Source organism: Manis javanica, chromosome 12, assembly GCF_040802235.1.
Source record: "Manis javanica isolate MJ-LG chromosome 12, MJ_LKY, whole genome shotgun sequence".
Lineage (NCBI taxonomy): Eukaryota > Metazoa > Chordata > Mammalia > Pholidota > Manidae > Manis > Manis javanica.
Genome location: NC_133167.1, coordinates 46,475,197 through 46,496,456, shown reverse-complemented (window position 1 = coordinate 46,496,456; position 21,260 = coordinate 46,475,197). Strand labels below are relative to the sequence as shown.

Sequence of the window (21,260 nt, the reverse complement as noted above, 5' to 3'; positions counted from 1 at the left end):
TTCAAAACAGACCTAAAGAAAGATAAAATGAATCGCACAGCCTGTGGCTTCTGAGCCCCGAGCAAGGCAGAGGCTTGTTTCAGGGAGCCGCACTGGGTCAGTGCAAACGATGCAGCTCATCTTTACCCCTCCCTTTACCTGTGAGCCGTGTTGGGTGATATCCAATCTCAGGATCTAGAAAACAAGGAGTCTATTAGTAACCCACAGCATGAGCTGAAGGGATTGTGCTGCCTCTCAGAAATATAAAATATCAAATTAAGGCTATTATTTAAAGAAATGTAGCAATTATAGGAGAGCAAGTGACTCAAGAAACCAAGGTTCTCCATGTTCCCACAGGGCAGGAAAGACTGGGAGATGTGAAACCCAGATGTCTGACAATCCACTTCCCACCAGCAGCTGACCGTGGATGTTTAATGTGGAAGTGGTGTGCTACACAGGTTCAGCCACTCATAGGGAGAGCTCTGCTCGGCAAAAACACTACAACCCCACGAAGAACGGGAAGCGGAAACCTAACTACAATTATTAAAATGATAAGCCTAGTAAAATGTTGAATCTACTTTAAAGAAATAAATAGGCAGACCCAGAACAGATTACTGTAAAATTCTAAGTTTAATTTCTATCAGTACCTATAGCACAGTGTCTGACCACATGAAAGCACATGATAAATGTCAGAAAAATTGCAATAAAATAAGAAGGCTTAATACTTTGGAAATACACAGAACTTAAAATCAATCTGAGGCACTGGTTTTCTACTGCTTGTATGTCCACAGCTCTTTACATTGTAAAATGCATATAAAGCTCCCTTGATGTGAGAATTTTATGTTAGACTTGTTAATCATTCCTGTGACCATTTATCCTGAAAATGCATGATCCTAGGAACCATATTCTACTGAATGGCCCTAGCTTTGCAGCTTAAGGGAAGCCCACCTCGCAGGTATCTCCAGATGGTCTCTAGCCAGTAAGCTTCCTACTCCCCATTCTTGAGATCATTCTAAGATTTTTCCAAACAAAACTTTTCCTTTACAATACAGTGCCTTCCAAATTAAGCATTTACATTACTAGATGGGAATTAAACGTCAGAGAAGTTAACCTTCACGGGGATAAGGTGGACCAGTCAATTTCTCTGTTAAAAGAATTTAAAGTAGTGAATGGAGTGGGCAACAGAAGCTGGACTTGATAAAGGCATGGAGAGGTCAAGAAGCAGAGCAGAGGTCATAGGCAGGCCAAACTGTGAGGAGGCAGAATTATAATTCAGAGAAACTATAAGTCATATGCAGAAGTTATAAGGTAGACAAAGAAATGGAGTAAATGGTAAAGCAGTGATGATGGGAGGAGAAGCTTGCTAATGGAAAGACAGTGCATAGAGAAGGGGTGTATTACATGAAGAATAGCAAAGGAGAGGGTGACTCCATGAACTGCAGCTACTGAGTTCCCAGTTCCAGGTTCAGAGAGACCAAACCACATTCATAGTCCTATACCTAGATTTTCATGAAATGCTAACACCCTCAATTTCACATAATATACCTCCAATAAAATAATTAAGCTGAATTCTTGTCCTGCAATACAAACACAAAAATATCTTCCAAATTTAAGAAACTTTAAATTAAAAAAATAAGCAATCAACTTGCCTAAATCTCTAGAAAAACTGAAGCCATAGCTAATGTCTAATTTACCAACTATAATGAGCTCCTTCAACTTTCTGTCATCAGCACTGAAAGAAACTTGCTCACTACACTTTGGAAGATGGTGAACTCAAGATGGAAATGTCCATCTCCTGAAATAAAAAACTGTTTGGAGATGAACTCCAAATCTCTGCACTCCAGAATGACAAATTACAAAGTCATTCTGTGAAATGCTAACTGGTAACATAGAAATGAAGAATGCTCTTCACGTTGAATAATACATGCATGATAACACAATATTACTATGAAAACAGCTAGTGTGGCTCCTCATTTTGGAGTCAGGGATTCCAAAAGTTTTCCCAAGTGATAACCCATTTATATCCAACTGCTGCAGTATTTCATTAAAAATGGCACGTATGCATTTGCATTTCTCCTCAAGACTAGAGTAGAGTCTCAAAACTCTGGAGCCACACTCAGACAGCAGGCTTTGAAGAGGAGCTTGGAACAAATCCAAGATGGGAGAAATTTTACTAAGCTGGTTAGAGAATTTGTAAACATAATTAGCTTATTTATTTTCTTAGAAGTTGTCCTTTTGGAAGCAAATTCAGAAAACATACAGCCCATGCAGCTGGAGTAGAAAGGCATGATTGAAGTCCCTCAGCATAAAGGTAGATTTAAGGTACATTGAAATATTAGCAAGGAGGGTCACATTCTAAAGCTACCTCAAAAAAGCTGAGGAAAAGGGAAAAGGGAAACCAGTCACATTAGTTGTTTGACATCACACAAGCGAGTTACAGATTTTACTGCAGCAAGAATCTTGTGAAAAAGAAAACTTACAAAGCTAGACCTACCCAGCAGAGTGAGTAAAAATTAAGTGATAGACAAAAACAGTTTTGCCTAATAGTAAGTGTTCAGGAATCCCAGCTGCTGCACACTGGCAGTTCTCTCCAGCACAGACAGAAGTCAGACACTGAGGGTAAACGAATGTCATTTGAGGTCTCATTTTGAGCAGGTAACTTAACTTCTCTATAGTTTCTCACATGTGAAAGTAGATAACACCACCCTCTCTCTCTTGGTTTTTCCCAACATTTCAAGAAGACTTGCTTTTGAGAACCTGGCTCCCAAAAAGTCTAACTGCTCTTAGAGAAGAAGAATCATCACCACCACCATTATCCTCATTGTTATTATTATTATGAGATTTTGTATAGGAAAACCTTAGAATCAGCCTCAGTGGTACTTAAGACATTTCATCTTACACTGTTAGGCAATTAATAGTATGTCTATAACAGACTGTCTTAGCCCAGCACTACTGACACTGTAGGACAGATAAAACTTTTGTTTGGGGGGACTCTCATATGCTTTGGGGGCTATATGGCAGCATTCCTAGGCTCCACTCAGTAAGTAGGCCCTAGTAGCATCCCCAGGTTATAATGACCAAAACATCTTCAAACATTGTCAAATATCCCATGAGCGGGGAAGTCATCCTGGTTGAGAATCACTGGTTATTACCAATGACAGGGAATTAGCAGCTCAGAAAATGCTGAGCATCCTCTGAGGAAGCAGTGAGCCCAACAAGAAGGAGTACAATGCTGGTGTCGGCTGTCACCCACCAGGTCTCACATTCTTACTCAGTGTACAGCATGGAATTTTAAAACAAGTACTTGTCAGGAAACCACAGAGCAGCAAGCTCAGAATTCCTGAACTTACAAAATAGCCCATGGAAACACTGTGGTGGAAATATAATAAAGCAATAAAGTGCAAACTACACAGACAGGAACAGTTTGGCAAATGTCCCCCAATCAGCCCCACTCAGTGACCTAGTCATAGCATGAGCAACGCCCTTTCTTCTCAACTGCATTAAGGGAGAAGTGTGGTCAGAGGGAACAAGCCAGAAACGCCTGTGTTTTCACTCAGCTGGAGATTCTGGCTTCAGGCAAGGATCGGTGTCTCTGTTGCAGTTTTTCCAATTGTAAAGTGGAGCTGGTAATAATGAATACCCTGACCTAACTAGTTTTTTATTCTAAGTTGAGGATATCTATTCTCCATTCACTGTAGGGCCTCAGGTCATAATAATCACTAGGGAGAAAATCACTACAACCACAGAAATAATTTTATCTCTGACGTTTTGGCATGAAAATGGAATATATTTCATCTTTCCATTGGAACATTTTAGTTTGCCTCCCCATGTCATGTCACCTGCGTTGGTCTTCTTTGAGCTATCTGTACATGGGCTAGAGATATTATGCGTATTAGCATTTCACAAGCCCCCTCCTTTTATTTATTCATTATTATCCTCTGAAGGAAACTTTTTAAGCATTTTTTTTCTAATCACGTCCCTCACTTTATGAAATTTTAATACAAGAGATATACTTCATATCTTTTTATGTACTGTGGCCCTTTGGAGGGCCACAAATCATTTTAAGTTGAAAACTTTTATGTTCCCCAAAAATCAGTTTTCACTCCCAGAGGCAATATTACCCCCTCTGAGGATCTGTGGTATAGATGGATCTAGTTTACAAAGTATACTCATAGCCTGGAAAGTCACCTTGTACACAGCAGGGACTTAAGTTGGGGTTCCTCAAGAGACTGAGAATACTGGACCGGAGAAAGCAGGTAATTTAACAGGACATTAAGACTATGCATCATCTGGGAGTTTTGACTTCCTAAGAAGAAACCTTTCTTCCAGGACCCCCAAATCTCCAGGCTGACAGCACCCCTCAGTGGCCCCAAGCCCAACTTGGTCTCAACTATAACCTAGTCTCATCTCTGAAGGGGAAGTCAAACAAACATGCATTTCTTGGTAGACAAGCAAGGGACTGTGTTAGGCATTAGAATCATACAAACAAATGGCACATAATGGCAACCACAAAAGCAATCAGACCAATGCAGTCAAGGTACTTGGAGCTTTGGTTTGACAGCTGAGGTGTTGTAGGGCTGGAGTCACAGGGGCAAGGTGGCCTCACAGAATGGAGAGAGGTCACAGGAGCAAAGCCTCAGGAACTGAATGGAGGGGAAGTGTGTACATGTACAGAGCGTGGGCAATGGAGATTTTGGAGCAGGACGGCGTGTGCCCTGCACGGTATCAGCTCCAGGCATGTGGCACAGTGGGTAAGATCTGATTTTCTACATTGTTACATGAAATCTGGATTTTATATAAAATGTGAGTTTAAATTTTTAAAGAGAAACACAACTGCAGGCAATATTAAGACTATTATTTTGTAAACTATTTGCAAACAGCATGAAAAATGTCCTCTCTTCAGTGAGGAGAGACACTCTGTGGGACTTCTCAACATCACATAAAGCAGTGAAATGGGGAGGGGGTGTTACAAAGCTCCTTCATTTATCTAGTATGCCTGTGGGTCCCTAATTCAACAGCCTAATCTAATGGGTAATTATGCACCAAAGTCACTCTTTCAGATCTTTAGCATTTAGAAAAAACTGGAGAAAAGTGTAACCTAACTACTTAAAGAAATTTAAATGGCACCCTTCCATAATCACAGTGGAAGGACTTCTGTGTGCTTTTTAAAATGCTGCATATATCAGAAGCTCTTAGTAATCACTGACTTCACCTATACTTCATAAATCACCAATGGTGCATTTTCTGCTAATTAGACAAAATGTAACATCACCAAATGAATATTACCATACATATGAATTTTTAAATTCCTAAAACATGTTGTAAGCAATTATGTCTCCCTAAAGTTGTAGTTGATATTAAGGGCATGAGTGAATACCAACCCTGAATGCAATGGCTTAACCTGTGGACAATTACATCATTTGGTAGTTCAGAACCTTTTTGAATTCAGTCTTCCCAAGTCACAGAGACTATGCCAACTGTATTCTCCAATCTCCAGAGTTTTGCTGGCTAGTTCCAGTTACTTGTCTTTATTTTTCATATCATGACAGTAATAAATAATTAATCCAAAGCTTTGTATTTTGCTGACAAACATAAATGCAGCATTCAAAGCACTGTCACCGAGAGACAGGTACAATGTGAAAACAAAAAAAAAGTAATGAATTGAAGAGTTTCACAGTGGTTATGGGATCAAGGTCAATGGCTAAAGCAAAGTCAATGTGGAGAAAATTACCTTATTTGTAAACTCTTTAGCTAAGATATGAGTGCTAGGAATAACATTTTATAAAGTAAGTGAATTCTCTTAGTGATATCAGAAGTTAATGTTCACCACCACAAAGTTCTTAAAACAGAAAAGGAAAATGACAGCTAATTCTTTCTCAGCCATTAAATATTGCTAGCACACTCTACTTTTGACATACAAACATAAAAAATAATAAAACTCATGAATCAATTGGCTGTCTACTTCGAAGATTTACTTTACTCAGACTAGCTGGCTAAGAGATAATATTGTGTTGAATATTCTTTTAACTACCTAAACACAGAGAGCTCATAGAGATGAGGACCTCTGGACAAAAAAATAAAACAAAACAGAAACAGGAATGCATAAGAGCCATCAACCAAATGAAGGGAAGTCCTTAATTATAATGGAGAATAGGTTTTAGTATTTTAATCTCCAACTTCTGTAAATTTCCAACTCTGTAATCATCCTATGATAAAAATGGGATGCTACTAATGTCCAGAATAAATCAGTTTTTACTCCTGTTCTTTCTCTACTTTGCCTGGATTGAACTGAGATGGACCCTGAATGAAAAGTCCAAACAAAGTCCCTGAGGCTAAGTCCTTGTACTGTGTTGGGTCAACACAGAAACTCTGCCTAGTTCACATCAAAACAAGAAAAACAAGAGCGATATTGAGTTCTTCACGTGACTAAATTTATCTATCTTTTAAGATTTTTTTGCCTGAGGTTATCTTTTTCATTAATTTGTTTGATATTAAAGAGCATCTCATTTTATGAAAGGATACGGATAATGAATGGGAGCTTCCCTTGGATTTTTCAAATAAACTTATTTCCCAAAATGAAAGGTTGGTGAAACTCTATTGGGCTCCTCTTTAATTTTAATTTCTGCTAATACTCAAAATCTGAAAACCACTGCTCTGTGTGACTCAGCATGTCCATCTAATTATCTGCAGCAAGGTGCCCTGGTGTTTGGATGAAGCCCCAGCCAGGAAAGAACAGGAGAAGGAATGGGAGGGTGAGTCCTGAAGGATAAGCCCTGGGGCAGAGCCACTGATTAGCTGTACACCTTACCACCCAGCCACTGGGTATGCTGTGGCTATTTTAAGGGACTACTGTGGGTGATCCTAGCTTTATGAATTCAGGACTCTGATCATATGGGCAATTCATTCTGTGACTCTGAAAACTGATCAGTGACAGCATGATAGCATTAACTGAGATGTCAATACCTGGATGAAAAGTGTACTTCCAGCTTCTCCCCTAGGCATGTGAGGGTGCCGCAAAGGGCTAGCAGACAGGGGAACCTCGGAGCAGAGCTTTTCTCAGGCCCTTCACCACTACTCCTCTGCTATCTTGATCAAGAAACTGCACCTCACCCTGCCTTCATTCTCTTCATCTTCTTCTCCATTCTTCACACACACGCACAATACGTGCACTCCTGCTCAACTTTCCTCTTCTTGCTACACAAAAGGAGATTCAGACAGCGGCAACTCCAGGGTCCTCTTTGGTGGCACTTGGGAGTGACAGTAGTAGGCAGTAGGACAAACCTCATAACTTACCAAAACAATTTGTGGGCAAACTCAAAGGGGTCTAACCTTGGAATATTAGCTTAGCTAGTAATTTCTTCCTGAAAGTGATCTGTTTTTAGACTAAGCAAGAATGAGTAGTAAACCAATTATTTTCACAAAGAAATAGTATTTCTTTCAGTGAGATCAAAAACTAAGGAAACAAAATGTGCAAACCAAATGAAGGTAGAATTTTAAAGAGAAGAAACCAAAGACGGCAAAAACTAATCTTAAAATTCTAAGAATCCATCTCAATTTCTCTCAAAGGTTCGGTTGAGTTCAATGGTATTCTCTGCCTCAGGTGGATAGCTCTTTCCTCAGCCTAATTAAACACTTCTTGAGGAATTTTGGAGCAAATCTCTGGCTACTTCAGTTTTTCCTTTAGAAAATGAACTGACGGAAATGATGAACTATGTTTTCTGATTGGGAAATTTAAGTCTCCATGAGTCCTCTGGCTTCACAATCCCATAAGCAAAATACGCTCAGCAAAGCAGCTGCCTTTGGATTTATTTGGCTTCTCAGTGATTTCTCTGTGTGCGCACGGCCCTCAGTTTGGGGGGACATGGTGTGAGACACCTTCCAAAGGGAGTTGGTGAGGTATGCCCCTTTGACCCTTGACAGCTGCCGGCACTGCCAGCCCTGCTCAGGTGGCAGGAGGAGGGGACGCTGACCTGCACTGGCTCAGGGGGAAGCTGGACCACGTGCTGCATGCGCTCACTATGGTGATGCCTTGACTCCTCCTCGTAGATCACGTCCCTCTCGTGCTGGGGCAGGTTCAGGAAACGACGGATGGTGCAGAGGTTTTCCCAGAGGGTGCGGTTTTCTGGGCTGGGGTTCTCCTTCCAGCGGAGCAGTTCACATAGCCAGCCCTAGAGAGAGAGAAGGTCACTTGAGTTAAACCAGCAGAGTGCAGAGCAGCAGAGGACGGCTTGACTGCAGACAAGTGTCATTCCAGTTTATCATCCAAAACTGTCCCTACCAACCTGGGGAGATACCAAAACAGCGTGACAACTCTGAAAACCAGCTGATGACCATGTAGATGGTTACACCAATGCTCTGTTAATTGTCACCCTTCCTACTGAATATATTCTCAATTAATTTATAGCTCCTTTGCAAAAGATACTCAAGCAAGATTAGAATCATCCAATTCTCAGAAAAAGTAACTTGTGTTGGTCAGCTACAATTTCAAAAATTACCCAATTGGATAATATTCTACTCTAAAAAAGAATGAAAATGGACAAATAAGAATTATGAGATGGAAAATTCAAAGAAGAAAAAATGTCTAAGCATAAACAGCCCTGAATTCTCTAGGGAGAAGATAGTCTTAACAATTATCAATAACTCCACATAATGGAAACAAACCACCTTAGCTACGAATGAAACACTGTATCTACTCAATGTCTGAATGCCTTGGGCCCCAGGCCCTCTTAACCATCGCCTTCCCACCACAGCCACACCTGCAGGCAGGGTAGGCAGTTGGTTGGGGTCACACCTGCAAATGAGCCTCTTAAGTCTGGTATCCGGACGGAACTGCACAAGAAAGAAAATGTAATGCAAATAATGATGGAGTATATGAAAATAATACAGAGGATGCTGTCAACATCGTTCAGTGACTCATGTCAAAATATTTTACCCAGTAGCTTTCTAACCCATCATTTCTAAGTTACATCACTAATTTTAAAAACGAGAACTGTCCCACATCACGCCTCTTGCAAAAGAGTAAGAATTTTTCTAAAAAAAAGGTGCGTAAGCAAACACAATAATTATTTTGTAGAACATAAACCCCAAATCTCAACAAATTCTATATCATAACTTGCAAGCCAATGAAAGTTCCTGACATGCATTATAAAAACCCCATATAATATCACAAGCCGTTGTTTGTCTTCATTCTCCACTGTGTCTTCTGCCTTTACCCAAAAAAAGGCAAGATTTGATTATCTCCGCTGCATCAGCCAAGGCAGCAACACCAGCTGTTCTCATTGTGCCGCCTCTTCCTCACGGCCTCCATGTTAATAACCTGATCATTCCATTTTCTCCTTCAACTGCCGGCTGCAGCGCGGCAAAGAGACAAAAACCCAGGCCCATCTGCAGCAGCTGTAGGCACTGAACTGTGAAGCCACTGGGGATTTATAAACTAATCTGTAACACAACACTGCCTTGTTTTTACAAGTGAGAGGCCACATTTGCGCAGACCTGATCTTTTCTTGCAATAAACTGGGAGCTAGGGAGAGTTAGAGGGTTAGGAAGAATGAAAACAAGATACCTAATCATTTGCTTGAAAATGCTTCTCCAAATATTTTCATGGATTTTTTCTTTTTTTTTTTTTCAACTCAATTGAGAGACAGGTCATGGTTGGTTTTCAAGGTGCAACGTATATGAAAACTGAAGACAGTAAAATTTTGTATTCCTATCGAAAAATAAATTTTTAAAAATCTCCTAGTCCCAAAACAAAGTGTTTCCTCAAGGGTTTCCTTGTACAAAGGAAAGAATTCTTGAAATGGAAAATAAGCCATCTGTGGAAAATATAAGCTGCTTCTCCGTCTTTTCACAGATCTGAATAAGTCTCCAACTGAACTCTTTCAAATGTTTCAAACAGGTATACTTAACATCTCCCAGGGGAGGCTATAGTACAGAGACCAATCATTTAACAGAAAATAAAAACAAAAACCTGCATCTGTGGAAAGATGAAGTTCTGAGATACCCAGACCTCAAGGAGGATAGCACCTGCTGTTCTGCCTGAGGAGTGAATTGCATTGTGGGAAGCCATAGCTTGAAAAGAGACAGGTGACAGCTGAGTGGTATCTCCACTTATGATACTCGGGGTGTCTCACACAAAATTCACCGCTGCGTTTGATTTATATGTGCTGTTGTAATCTGCACTCACTACAATCAGAACAAACTACAGCCTCGTTATGGACTGTGTGCTGTCTGCCACTGGGGTCTAAGAAGTGTAGTGCTCCATTTGCCCACCGACATGCAAGGTCCTGACCTTGAAGCTATTACGGAGTGAATTAGACACAAGTCTGATCATGTGTGCAGCCATAAGCAAACCAAATTAATGTCTGGCACAGGGTAGTAGCCAGCAAGGCCCTGGTTTCAGGGCACTAGAGAACTTCCTCAAATCCCTGGTGGAGCTGAGCTGATCGCATGTTTAAGGGAACCCGGTTTTGAAGATGAAGCACATTCATGGTATTTAGAGGGTTATTAATCTAGTTTCCCCACAAAGTGTTTGCTTGGCTGATCAGATTAAGGGATGGCGCCTTCAACAGTGCACCCCCTCCACAGCAGGCCCCAAGAAATCTGTGATACTTCACCACCTTGGACATATTGCGCCATGTGTACCCAGCTGCTTCAATAATTAGCTTATGAATGTATCAGCTGGTTCTGTGATTTTTATAAATAATAACTAACCTCCAGAGCAGAAAGATTGTCAAGAGCCTTATAGTAGCACCAAACTGAAGGTGCACATAACTCTTAACTTGCTGTTCTACTAAATGCTGGTATTCCCTACTAGTGGCGCTCCTGTGATGCCATCTATAATACTATTTTGCATCTGAAATGGCAATGTATTTTGTCAGTTTTCTTCACGGCAGCCATGCTATGCTTTCCCCTCATTCTGACTCACTGCTCACTCCATGTATTTGTATGCTTACCTTCCGGAAACCCATTCTCTCACCTCACTTCCCATCTCACCCTCCATCTTTTTATTCACATGATCCTTCCACCAGCTCATTTGGGATGCTTATCTCTGTTTGCTCAATAGGGTCTCTTATTAGCTTGTTTGGTGGCTAATGAATGTATGAGAAAGTGCTACGCTGTTGCTTGGACAGACATACATGTATTGCTAGTGAACCCATCAAAGAAGAGATAACAAGTCCTCACACTGGGGTTTTTTTCATTTATATAATTTTTGCATGCCATCCAAGAAAGTTTTGCAGTATCAGGCAAAAAAAAAAGTGTAAATGTCAAATAAAACAGTGACAGATGACAGTATTCTCTATTGAATAGCACTGTTTCTGTCGTGCATGTTCAATGGGAACTCATGAATTATTAATAAACAAATCTCCTTTTTTCTGTTAAAAACCTCAAGTAGGTTTTTTTGTTTTTGTTCCCTATGTGTTATGTGGAGCATTCCAGGAGAATTATTTTCACTTCAGAAATGCTGATACAGAAGATCGGCTGATACCCAGCCTTGGCCACCTCTGTGAGCAGGTACCATGAACTGTGGGCATATACCTATCTGTGATTTCCCTTAGTCTGGTTGTAAGTTTTGATCCAAGGTTGGCAGAATATTCATATAGTCAGTTTAGCTTTTTCAGTATGGTAAAACTGAGGCTGAGTGAATTACAGCTAGGAAGTGCAGAGGGTATTCAACTTGGAGCCCTGAGACCTAAGTGCTAAGTTCCCAGTCTGACATTAAATGATTGGTGACCTTTGGGTAAGTGGTGGCCCTCTTGGAGCTTCTCAGAACTTACATGTAAAAGGAGGGGTCTACAAAAGACAGTCTTGTTTCTAAGTTCCTTCCAGTTCCACATCCCATGATCTTGTCATTCATCAGAAATAGCAGATAATGATTTGCCATCAGGGTTAAAGTACAAAGGGCAACCACCTTGACCAAGTGATGAAGGTCAACATAACCAGGAGAACATAATGACACCATGAAACCTGTGGTACCACGGCCTTCAAAGGACACTACATACTGAGTTGATCTTGATAAAAATGCATAACCTCAGTTGAATGATGACAAACCTGTACTGAAAAATGTTCAACAAAAGAACAAATCAGTACCCTTCAAAAGTGGGAGGTCATTAAAAAAACAAACAAACAAACAAAAAAAACAGGGAAGACTGAGGACAGTCATGATTGCAGAAAACTCAGGAGAAATAATAACTAAATGCAATAGGGCTACTGTTTGGGCTCTTAGCACAGAAAATGGACATTAGTGGAAAACCCACTGAAATTAGAATAATTTTTAGTTTAGTTAATAGCATTAAGACAATGTTAACTTCCTAGTTTTGATAACAGCACAATGGTGATGTAAGGTGTTGCCATTAAGGGAAGCTAAGGGAGGAATATATGGAAACTGTACTGTTTTGTAACATTCCTGTGAGTCTAAAATATGTTCAAAATAATTTTTTATATACAAGGAGTATCTAGAATTTCATAGGAAAATATACATGGAACTAAAGTGTAATGATGCCAAGGCATTTATGATTAAAACTCTTTCACCTTCAAAATCTGAACCCAGAGAAGGACTGTAAGTTTAAAGTTTGCATCCTTGCAATCAGTGGTTAAAGAATTCCCAAGCATTTGGTGCATAAGCAAATAATATTTATTAACATCTCATTTTAGCCATCTCATCTGCCTCTTAAACAAATATATTTCCCTCCGTAGAAAAAACAACTCTGACCATCCTTTCCAACTATGCAGGTGAGGCAACACTCACACCAGTCAAAATACAGTTTGTTTACAATCCACATGTTCCTGAAAAGTTGCTTGCCAATCTAAATTTACAAAGCAAATCATGTTGTAAATGTATTAAGAATAATACTTAATACTTGAAGAAACGTGCCATTATTTCTTTTTGGAAGGTGAATAATAACCCCATAATTTATCTTTTAGTAAAGTGATAGTTTTAATAATGATTTATTTAAATGAGATACTTTAGTTCAAAGGCAACAATAAGAACCACAATTTGCCGTTTTTCCTTTATGTTCTCATCTCCCATCAGTTCCCCTATAGACCTGGTTCTCCAACCACTGTGAATTATTCAGTCCCTGAATATGATTGCTATATTCCTATCTCCATGCTTTGAACTGCGGTATATTCCCATCTCCATGCATCAACTGTGGGATACATACCTATCTGTGATTTTTCTTTTAGTCTGGTTGTACATTTTAACCAAAGGCAGGCTGAAGATTCATACAGTCAGCTTAGTTTTTCAGTACGGCAAAACTGGGGCAGAGTGTACTACAAGTGTTTGAGCACAGCCAGTATTGCTCATGTTACTCCCTTGGCTAGAATGAGTCACACTCAACCTGACTGCCCCCCATGAGAGGCTGTACTTCAAGGCTCAGCTGACACGGTCTCCCCTGATCTCCTGTAAGGATTGGTCACTCACTCCTGCATGACCCCAAAGTATTTTGCTTATACTATTTCACAGTTTGATGAGTATTATTGTTATGGGTGGGCATGCCTGCATCCCCATCAGAACAGTCAGCTTCTTGATGGGGGTGAAGAGAAAGTGTTGGCTTCTTACTCATTTTGGCATTTTCCGAGCAGAGTGTGTGGTTCCTTGCACATAAAAGATGCTCAATAAATGCTCATTAGATTGAACTGAAATTATTAGCGTGTATAGAAATTAGCTTAGAGGGAGGTTTTATAGCCTCAGATTCAAAGAGTTATAGTTGGAAAGGAACACTAGTTCTCAGAAGCAATCCTGTCGATGTACTAAGGTTTGTTTTCCCATCGGCCCCTTGTGGAGTTGTATATAGCCTAACACTTTTTGTTCCACTAATTTGAGGAATGCAATGGATAACTCAAGGGATAATGCTAATGTTAACGCTAATGCATGGGTCTGAAAAAGAAAATGGGGTGATTCAATTTACCCCATTATATAAATGCAAACAGTGACAGAGTTCTCTCAGAACATTAATCCAGTTTATAATCTCATACTGAGCACCCATCTGCTGTGTGCCATGCAATGTGGTGGTATGTTACATATATGATTTAATTGTCATTACTTTTTTTAAAAAGGCTGATTGAGATCACCAGCAAGGAAGCCAGTAATTCTGACTATGAAGGTCAGGTCAGTTAAAATATCATCATAGAGAATATGCATGTAAGGTAGTCCTTGAAAGAAAAAGATTTCATCAGGTGCACAGAGGAAGTGGTTAGAAGAACATTCCAAGCAGAGGTAACATTATCAGCAAATTTTGGGACTTTTTAAACGATCACATCTTGGACTCAGAAATAACTTTTAGGGGCTAAAGAAATGGGGTGGATGTCAGAAAAATTTCATGCAAAAAAATTTCATCTTATTCTTATGGGCCATGGACTTATGGAAGGCATTTAAGTTTTAAGACAAAGAACTAACTTTTCTTTCTTTCCATTTTTTTCTCCCTTTTTTCCTTCCTAACAGGAAGTCCTTAGGGAGAAGAGTATGATAAAGTCAGGAATACCACTTATCCTAGTCTAGACATCTTTTTTCGTAGTAAAATTAGGACCCACACTGGCCTGGTATTGGTAAAATACATACTTTATAAGCTTCTGGGAATTTTCATTCTATAAAAAAGAAAAAATGACATATATCATAAGCACCAAACTATAGCAACCATTTTTAAAAGCCTGTTATTATTTTAACCATTTCCTTTTCTCTGTGTGTGTGTGTTGCTGTTCACATGAGAAGATTTTTTTGAAGCTCTCCTGGATTAAAAATAAATGAACGGCAGTATCTATTTCTCTTATAAAAAATTTTAAAGGTTTAGAAAATTCAAGTGGACAATAAATGAGTAACATATCCTCCAAACTACATAACAAAGACAGAATGTAAAAAGCACCAAGGAGCTCATTCACAAAACAATAATACAGATGACTGTTCAAGCTTGGAATCCATCAGATGTAGGTTTGAATCCTACTTCAAACGTTATATATAAGTGATGGGGGAGGGGAAGCAGACAGGAAGCGTGGGGTTCCTGTCCGTGGTACTGAAATGTCACTAAGTTACTAAATAAGCACTAAGTTACTTGTTTTCCTACCCTGGGACACTGGCAATGACTCAACTTCTTCCAGTGCTCATATTTTTTCTTTAAAAAGCAAGAAAAAGTTCTATGTTTGTGACAAATTTCCTAGTTTTTGTAGTATTTCATAACAAATACAAACCAGGGCATGCTTAGCAACAAACACAAGTTCACAGCCTGCCCTGATCTCCACTGTTCCTGTTCACTAAGGTTGCACTTGCCCTGAAGGCAGTGCCTTGTCACAGCCATTACTATTGTAACGTGCCTAACACAGAGCTGACAGTGAATTCAACATACATAGTAACTAGCTCCCACCCTCTCTGCCCCTCTAGGAACTACAATGAATGAGTAAGTCGGCAAGTGAACAGTTCTTCAGGAGAATGACTCAAGGCATCTTGCAACAGAAATGTAAAAGGCCATTTACTCACCCACATCTTCAATACAGAAAATGTCAGCATATGTAACCAAAAGGAAATGTTTTCTGAGTGTCTCAAAAGAAAATTCATATTATTAACCACAGACAGTTCGCTTTCTAAATGGAAGCACATAAAGTCCCCAAACAAACTTTTGTAACTGTGAAAGGATTTCTCTTCAGCTGGTTAAGACTCTTCTGAAGTGTGAAATGAGCCAGATAATATTCAGCTCTTGTTTCTTAGTCACCGAATTCTCTTTTCATGAATTCAATAAGTGTCTATTAAAATAAATAACCCCCCTAATGATTCAAGATAACCTAATCAAGAAAACTGAAATGGATAAAAGGCTAAGTGCAAGGGAGACTTGCCAAGGGCTTCAGTGAATCCCCGATGAGGAGGTCACCTAAACCTGAAAAAAGATTTGTACTGAGCATTTGGTTATAGTTCAAGGTTAATTATTTTATACCTTGAATGTGGTAAGTAAAAATGATCTGCTTTTTTTTTGTTTTTCAAAACTGTACACTAAGTTCTAAACTGTATTTTCAAAGGGACCAATTTTAAGCTGTCTCTGGGCATACTTGTCACATTTCTACGGATGTATTTGTAAAGATTGAACCAGTAATTGAGAGTAATGAAGATTTTATTTCAGAACAAGTCCTTAGCCTCTGCTAGAGAAGGGTCAAGTCAAGAAAGGATTTCACAAACCGTGTTGCCCTCCTTACCATAAATACATGGGGTGTATACATAGCTATATAATAGTATGGAGATTTGGTACGACTTTATAAAAATATGTATACACATACATACGTGCATACATGGGAGCATACACCTGAAAAAAGTCTGTATTTGTCAAAAAGATGAATGATCCTAGAACTCTGTACTCTTCCACTTAAATGCTAGAAAGATATTAACAGCAAAATGTACTAGGCTAAAATATCAAGCAGAAAACAACCAAAAAGTCTCTCAGTCAGGTCCCAATTGTAGCATATCCATGACATAATACTATATACTGGGCAAACTGCCTCAAACTTGTGAGTGCAGGGTCGGGGAAACAGGCACAGCAGAAAACCAGGAATAAGGAATAAGGCTTTCTGAAAGGTCAGGGCTGGGCCTAAGGTGAGGCAAACAACTGACTAGTGCATAAACTCTAAGTGCACTCTGAAAGTGTGTGCTTCCTTAAATTTTGCACCCTATGTCCTAGCCTTGCTTCACCCTAGTCATGCTCTCTAAGAGGAAGATGGAACTGTCTCTACAGTAAAGTGGTAGAAATCATTCATAGGCACCAGCATTCTCCAACTGTAAGAACCCTGGTTTAAGTCAATGTTCCCTTAGAAAGAGGGCTGGGAGAGTTCAGAGAGGTGGCTTTAATACGTCAACCTGATTGCTTCAAAGTTGCACGTAAAGTTTCAAAGGTGCCAGGTCACGAACAGGCAAAATACCACACAAGGGTTACTGCAGTTGATAAAGATGTACTTAAATACAGTACATAAACTTTCACAATGAGTGAAGGTATCTTACATTTTAAGAACGGCATATAAACTTCATGGTTAATCTTCATTGATATCTAACTAAGGGCTCCCATAAAAACTAGTTTTAGGGCATGAACATTAATATAATTAATTGTGGGCGTAATAAGAAGAACCACCACCCTACTAGGAGGTTGATATAAAGCCAGATCTGGAGGGAATTTCTGCCAATAATCCCTCAGAATCGAATCCTTTGAGATTATGTTGAGGGAAAAAGAAAGAGAATGAGGGTTCAAGTGGACACTTAACCATCATTGCATTGACAGCCTACTTAGTCTGACATTTGGGAGTGTGGACAAATCTAATTTTTTCACTACTTAGCGTAATAAATATTTTTCAGTGGTGACTGCAGTGTAAATATACTGGTCTTTCTCATCTGAATTAGGTGGACTGCCCTGAAACTGAAGTACACACCACACAGTTGACAAGCGTAGAAACTGCTCCTTGATAGGCTGCCAAAATGACTGCCGGTTCCCAAGGAAGCTGTCCGGGAGGAAGAGGCAGCTCCTCAGGCAAGGCCACATGCCGTGCTTTAGCCTGCCTTACGATCTGCCTTACAGGCGATACAAGACGGCAAAAGCAAAACCACTAGAAGTGTGGCTGAGACCACCAACTCATTTTACACAGGGCATTATGTGGGCTGGATTCTGTCCCTCTTTCCACAGAGAGATGTGGCAGCTAAATATCTACTTCCAATAGTCTGAGCTAGCCCTGCCCCAGCAGAGCAATCTCCATAAAGGGAACTTAACGACACATAAGATAAATGCCAAATCACTTTTTGTGCTGGGTGGCAAAACTTGGACCCTTGTGCATTATTTTCTAAAGGCATTAAAAGTGAGACTAAAGATAATGTTATCTCTTTTGTAAATGTACTCTCCTACATGAAAAGGTGGCCTTAGAAAGAGAACTGTAGTTTTAACTTGTCTTATAATTACGCATTGTACAGTATGATCTCAATTAGGATATAAATGTGCACACTTGTGCGCACACACACACACACTGGAAAGAAAAGGCTAAAATGTTAATAGTAACTATCCCTGCACTGTGAAATTACAGGCAATTCATGTTTGCACCATTAAACTTTTCTTCATTTTTGGAATTTTCTAAAACAAGGATACTATTATTTAAGTAATCATAAAATGTAACTTTTTCTTAAAAAAGAATGTATGACTAAATTGTGCCTGGAACATTTTAAGAAGATATACAAAAGCAATGATTAATATAGTAACCAATGATTGAATGAAGAAAATATGTTAGCACATATACTGAATATGATATAAACTCCAATAGTGAAGAGTAAAATAAGGAAAGAAACAAACAAAAATAATATATCCATTGTTTTTCTTTATGTACAGTTGTCTGTCTTTATTTTAAAAGGACCTGCCATGGACAACTGTACGTTTTAAAACACTTAGCCTGTTAAGCAAACAGACCATATAAAAGGAGAGAGTTTATGATAAAGAGGAATGCCCATTAAATCTGAGCTTGTAATCTACACCTAAAACATAAGTAGTCTTCTACTTAGGAATACAATTTTTTAAGTCAGTAGGTAGAAACTCAGAATACTACTTCTTTTTTTTTTTTGGTGATAAGGTCACTACACAAAATGTACTTAATCCTAATGTACATGAAGCATAGAACATACTGAAACCCAATGGACATGGAGACTATAGCTTCTATGGGTAAGCCAGTTTCAGAATTGTGTATTGGAGACCAAGAAGACATCATCCCCAGGTGCAGTGGGATGATGAGCATGCCTCCCTCTCCTGCTTTTGTATACAGAAGGAGTGAGGACTCTCCTGTGCCTGATGCTAGTGGGAACTCCTGCAGCTTGTGGGCCCGGGGAAAGGGCATGTGTGGCAGGGAGGGGAACTCCAAGATTGGCAGAGGTCTTTAAATCTTGGTGGAGATAAGGATATCCTTTGTCATCTCATCAGACACCCCTCTTGGGTCCTTATTTATTCCCAAGTCACTCCCCCCCCACTCTCTTTCATCCCTGCAGCCTTTAGGGTTGGCCCTTTCAAGGTAGTCTGTTTCTTCTTGCAGTGTCTCAGCTTTTTTTTACCCTTCTAATATGAAAAGCAAGTCCCCCATTCCCCAAAAAAGGAAGCAAACCCAGTGTCCCTCTAAGGATTGATTCATTTGTTTGTTTGTTTATTTTTTAATGGGCGCAAGGGAGAACAGAGATTAAAACAAGCTGCTTCCCATCCTTCTACCCACTTATTTGCACCCAAACCCAGTAGGAAACAATAGCCACATATGTAGAATTGGGTCTTTGGGTATATAAATCATAAAGACAGACTCATTCTCCTTTCAATAGACAACCAACTTTAGATCATCCTCAGCATTCTATAAGCTGAACTATGATAAACTGTAATAAAGAGAAGAGAGCAGGATATGAGAGAAAGAATGAATTACTGTCTGGGAAAAGGGGCAGTTGATGTCAATGAAAAGAAATGTGGCTGAAGATGCTGTCACAAAGCACATGGCCAGCCCTGGAGACTGCAGTGGGTTACTGCGTTTTCTTCCTCTGAACTTCCACTCCCCAGATCACATGGAATAAGCTGCAGCTGGTGAGGAAGGGAGGAAAGCAACCCTACAGAATGTAAGAAAGAAGGATGGAAAGGTTACAAGAAGCTCTTGAGGGACAAGCAGTTCCTGTGGCCATGCACTGCATGCTGGGGTGTTCATCACCTAGTGGCCTTTTGACTTTACAAATGTCTTTGACTTGACAAAATGTCCTATATGACTTTACATTATGGCTCCTATTAAGGACCCCTCACTCCAGTTTCACAGAGGACAATACTGACCACAGTGCATCCTATCCCATGAAGACCCACAACCTGAATATTCTACAGAAAGTAAAAGAAGATAATCCTCCAAATCTACATACACAGAAACTAAAATTGATCCTAAATTGGAAATGAAGGAAAAATAAAAGATGAAAAATGCATAAGCATACCTTTCCCTCTTTGTTTATGTTTCTGATTTTCCATCTTTGAGTCCTTTCCCAGGAAGAGAGGAACAGGGTCAGGTAGGAGACATTAAGTGAAACTGACTGATAGACAAGCCATGCGTGACAAAGGATCTGGAGCTGAACTGGAGAAAGACGGTCTACGATCTGACAAATGCATACCCACGCACCAAGGAGACACACACATACTTCCCAGCAATGTATTTTCACCAACTGGACCATGGGCAAAACTGCAGAAGTTGGTCACTCATTCAGCACCTTTTTTAAACCCACCCCCCGCCACTCCCACTGTGTCCCTAAACACAGCTCTTAAGAACCATCTTTGCCCATCACCCTTAATCTCTCTAAAATTGTCCTTTCTTTTTCCTACTCCTCGGTCAAAACTTGCCTAAGAACACTCAGTGTTAGGCATCATTCTTAAGAGCTGGTGACAGCAATTCACACCAATGAGTTGTTCATTTCTAATTTAAAAGAAATTTTAAATGGAAGGGAAGGGGCCACTGTGCATATCTGAACTGGGCCTTCAAGGCTCCAAGCTTACTCCAATTCGCAAGAGTTGCTATTTAAATGTTCTCTTAATTTCACCTCCAAGAGAATGCAGAGCCCTTCTACTCATCTGACTCCTCAGTCATTCCAAGAACATCTGGTCCCACCAAAGAAACATAATAGAGGGGAGGAGAGGGAATGCAGGAGAGAAAACCTTTGTTCTCTCTGTCTGCATGATATAATGACGAGGATGTGGCCACTGCCCACTACAGCTTGGAGAGGCTATGTACTTTGGCCAAAGTCTCACTGTTAGCCCCCCCGCCCCACCCCCCACATACCTTGTGGATACGCATCAAATACATGAGCAAGGAACCAACTCATGTAATTGATTTCCCTAAATAGAGCTTTTATGAAGCAAATTCTGGTACTTCAACAAAATGGAAAGAGTATCTTATGTTAAATTGCCTTTGAAACATCATCAGCTGAGTTTATTTTGCTTGGCAGTACCATTTTAAAAAACCTTAACACCTGATTTGCCAATCCAGTTATTTACAGTAAGGTCCCCATTCATAAATGAGGAAGAGATCATTGTCCCAATAAAAAAAGAAAAAACTGCAAAGCGCCTTATCTCTACTTAGGCTCAGTCTCACCCTTCAGCATTTGAATTCCCAGAACTACCTTTTCCTCCAGATTCTACAAAATCAGGGCTACTGAGTTCTTCAGGAGGCACTGAAAATCTGGAGAGCCACGTGTGTGCCGACTGGCAAAAAGAGCTCTCAGTCAGCCACCTGAATTATTTTGGGAGGCTGGAGGCATCACTATTTCCAGAAGTCATGGTGCCAAG

The 21,260-nt window shown here is 39.9% G+C and overlaps 1 protein-coding gene across 2 annotated transcripts in view; it reads right to left on the bottom strand.

Moving 5' to 3' along the window:
• Positions 1–21,260, bottom strand: part of SATB2 (SATB homeobox 2) — a 178,842-nt gene that overhangs the window by 26,749 nt on the left and 130,833 nt on the right. For both annotated transcript variants that reach the window (XM_037000381.2, XM_037000382.2), the window contains one exon: positions 7,950–8,147. In XM_037000381.2, the coding sequence (XP_036856276.2) occupies positions 7,950–8,147 (198 nt within the window). The remainder of the gene's footprint in view (positions 1–7,949; positions 8,148–21,260) is intronic.